This window comes from Arachis ipaensis, chromosome B01 (genome assembly GCF_000816755.2).
Source record: "Arachis ipaensis cultivar K30076 chromosome B01, Araip1.1, whole genome shotgun sequence".
In the NCBI taxonomy this organism is placed as follows: Eukaryota; Viridiplantae; Streptophyta; class Magnoliopsida; order Fabales; family Fabaceae; genus Arachis; species Arachis ipaensis.
Window position 1 is genome coordinate 34,952,792 of NC_029785.2, and position 2,788 is coordinate 34,955,579.

The 2,788-nt window shown below is 39.7% G+C and overlaps 1 protein-coding gene across 1 annotated transcript; it reads right to left on the reverse strand.

The window, feature by feature from the left end:
• Positions 630–1,355, reverse strand: LOC110265724 (protein disulfide isomerase-like 5-1; the record flags this gene model as incomplete). The annotated part of the gene is made up of 3 exons (XM_021108934.1): positions 630–740; positions 1,056–1,086; positions 1,200–1,355. Coding segments are annotated over 3 exons (291 nt in total), but the record flags the coding sequence as incomplete, so codon positions are not given.

Below are 2,788 nucleotides of genomic sequence, written 5' to 3' on the forward strand. Positions count from 1 at the left end.
TATTTATAAAAAGATTAGTATTTGTAATACTTAAATTCAAGATTTCTTATTAATAATAAGAGCAAAGGACATTTTCGTCCTTGACCTTTTTTTTTGCAGACATTTTCGTCCTCAAACAATGAAAAATACATTAAAGCCACTGACCCTTGAAAAACGTGGACATTTATATCCTTCCGTTGAATTCAGCCGTTTGCACTGGACGGAAAAGGCTGAGCTGGCAGAGGTGGCGCTAAGGTGGCACGTAACGGAGGCCAGGTGGCATGAAACATTTCGTAACAGGACGTATAAGTCCCTGGAGACGAAAACGACGCCGTTTCGTCTCCTCCCCCATCTGCCCTTTTCTTCTTCCTTCGTCCCTTTTCCCTTCCATTCTTCTTCCTCAGCCCCTGCCTCCATCACCGCCGTACAGCCGCGCCTCTGTCAGCCACCATCAACGCCGACGACCTCCTCCTTCTTCTCTTTTCGCATCTTTTTCCCTTTCTCACTTCCTTACTCCCATTAGTCTCTCTCTCTTACCAGCCTTCACCAAAGGTCAATTTGTCAAAAAACATTCCATGTGTCGAGGGATAACACTGGAGGGTCCAGACAGAGAATATAAAAATAAAGTTGAAGCAAAAGATATACCTCAAAAAGTAGTTATAGTTCTCTATCACTATCTAGTTGTTGTGCTTGTGCATTTGTTGCTGCCTTATCAGCTTCTTCCAAAACAAAGTTCTTCAATGAATCAACATTCCTTGAACCTGGCAATTCAAAAAATATGTAAACTTAAAATTCGATCTATTAATGCTCCCTCAAACGTTGGTTAACACATGGGGTGAGAGTGCAATGGGGAATAGATAATACAGGCATCCAGCAAGTAAAACAAATAAATAATTAAGTGGATAAATCAGTTAATAATTGATGGTGAAAAAAGCCATGATGTTTTTCATTGAGTTAAAGAATACCTTTCTTCATTCATGGCTGCTTAGATAATTAGATAAAGCAGTAAAGAATCACACATAAATTATATCCAATAATCCAAGACCATTCAAAAATATTTTCCTCCATTCACGCACTTGTGTCTTGACAGTGTTGATACTCAATTAACTGTCAAATGCAATTCAGAATTTTACAAGAACAAAATATATCAATCATTGAACTCATAAATGTAGAAGCAGAGTGCAGAGTAGACTCAAACATAGCATGAGATTTTAAGAAACATGCGACACTACATTATAAGCATATGCCACAAAGCTCCTTTGATGATCACCGCAATCCACTTCCCCAATCTCTATTTCATCAGTTCCTTCAATTACTTTTCCCAAATCATCCCACAACGTCCCCAAGTTCTTACTGTAATAATAAGCATCATCATTTTACAGCTTAGAAATCATTCTTAGCTCAACAATATAAAAGCAGTTAAGAGAATGAATGAATCAATTACCAATGTTTGCACCAGGGAACGCAGAACTTGACAAACCACACAGTGTCCTTCTCTTTGATCTATGAAGGGGGAAAAGTCAAAAATATTCCATGTGAATCTCATTGAAATTTTCACTCCCCATTAGAAGAAAAGCAACATCCCAAAGGTTAATTTCAACGGTTTTCTCGCAAAACAAACAAAAACAACATGGAAAAAAAAAGGAAAAAAGAGTTCACCTTTACAATTATGCAAATTGAGGACCCTCAAGCATGTGAAACCATTGGCAATGACGTCGAGGTCGGAATCGGTGACACCGGGATAGAACGACCGCGAAACGGACTAGGCAAGGTCTAATTCGAGCAAGCATGTGAAACCATCGCCAGGATCGAACGAAGCTCGTCGTCAGTGAGAGTGTCATTTATGCAGAGGTTCGAGGATCCCGATCCGACACTGTTCATTAATGTTGGTGCGGAGAAAAACCCTAACCCCTCGAGATTTGAGACTAATTTTTGCAGAGAGGCGGCGGCGCGGCGGTAGTGGGTCGCCGAGAAGGTTGTCGCAGACGAACGGTGGGTGGAAGGAGGGTGAGGAGAGAGAGACTAATGGGATTAAGGGAGCGAGAAAGGGAAGAAGACGCGAAAAGAGAGGAAGGAGGAGGTCGTCGGAGTTGATGGTGGTTGACGGAGGCATGGCTGTGCGATGGTGATGGAGGCAGGGGCTGAGGAAGAAGAATGGAAGGGAAAAGGGACGAAGGAAGAAGAAAAGGGCAGATGGGGGAGGAGACGAAACGGCGTCATTTTCGTCTCGAGGGACTTATACGTCTTGTTACGAAATGTTCCATGCCACCTGGCCTCCATTATGTGCCACCTCAGTGCCACCTCTGCCAGCTCAGCCTTTTCCGTCCAGTGCAAACGGCTGAATTCAACGGAAGGACATAAATGTCCACGTTTTTCAGGGGTCAGGGGTTTTAATGTATTTTTCATTTCTTGAGGACGAAAATGTCCGCAAAAAAAGGGTCAGGGACGAAAATGTCCTTTACTCTAATAATAAAGAATAATGTATTTATCATTGTAACTATCTCATATTAATTCATTAGTAAATTCAAATATCTGAAGATGCTAATTCTTTTAAAATTTAGGTATATTTCACATTAAGAACTTAGATCTATATATCTCTCACACACACTAAAAATTTTTCAAGTATGAAATATGATAGAAATTGGCATATAAACTAAGGTTTTTATATTTAAAATCTATCCAAATACTTTTGAAACATTTTAAAAATCAAGAAAATATTAAGACATATCAATCAAATTGATTAGAAGCCAAACCAAAACAATTAGGGTGTGCTTTTATCAATTTCTTAGCATTTAAAATTAGATGTTTG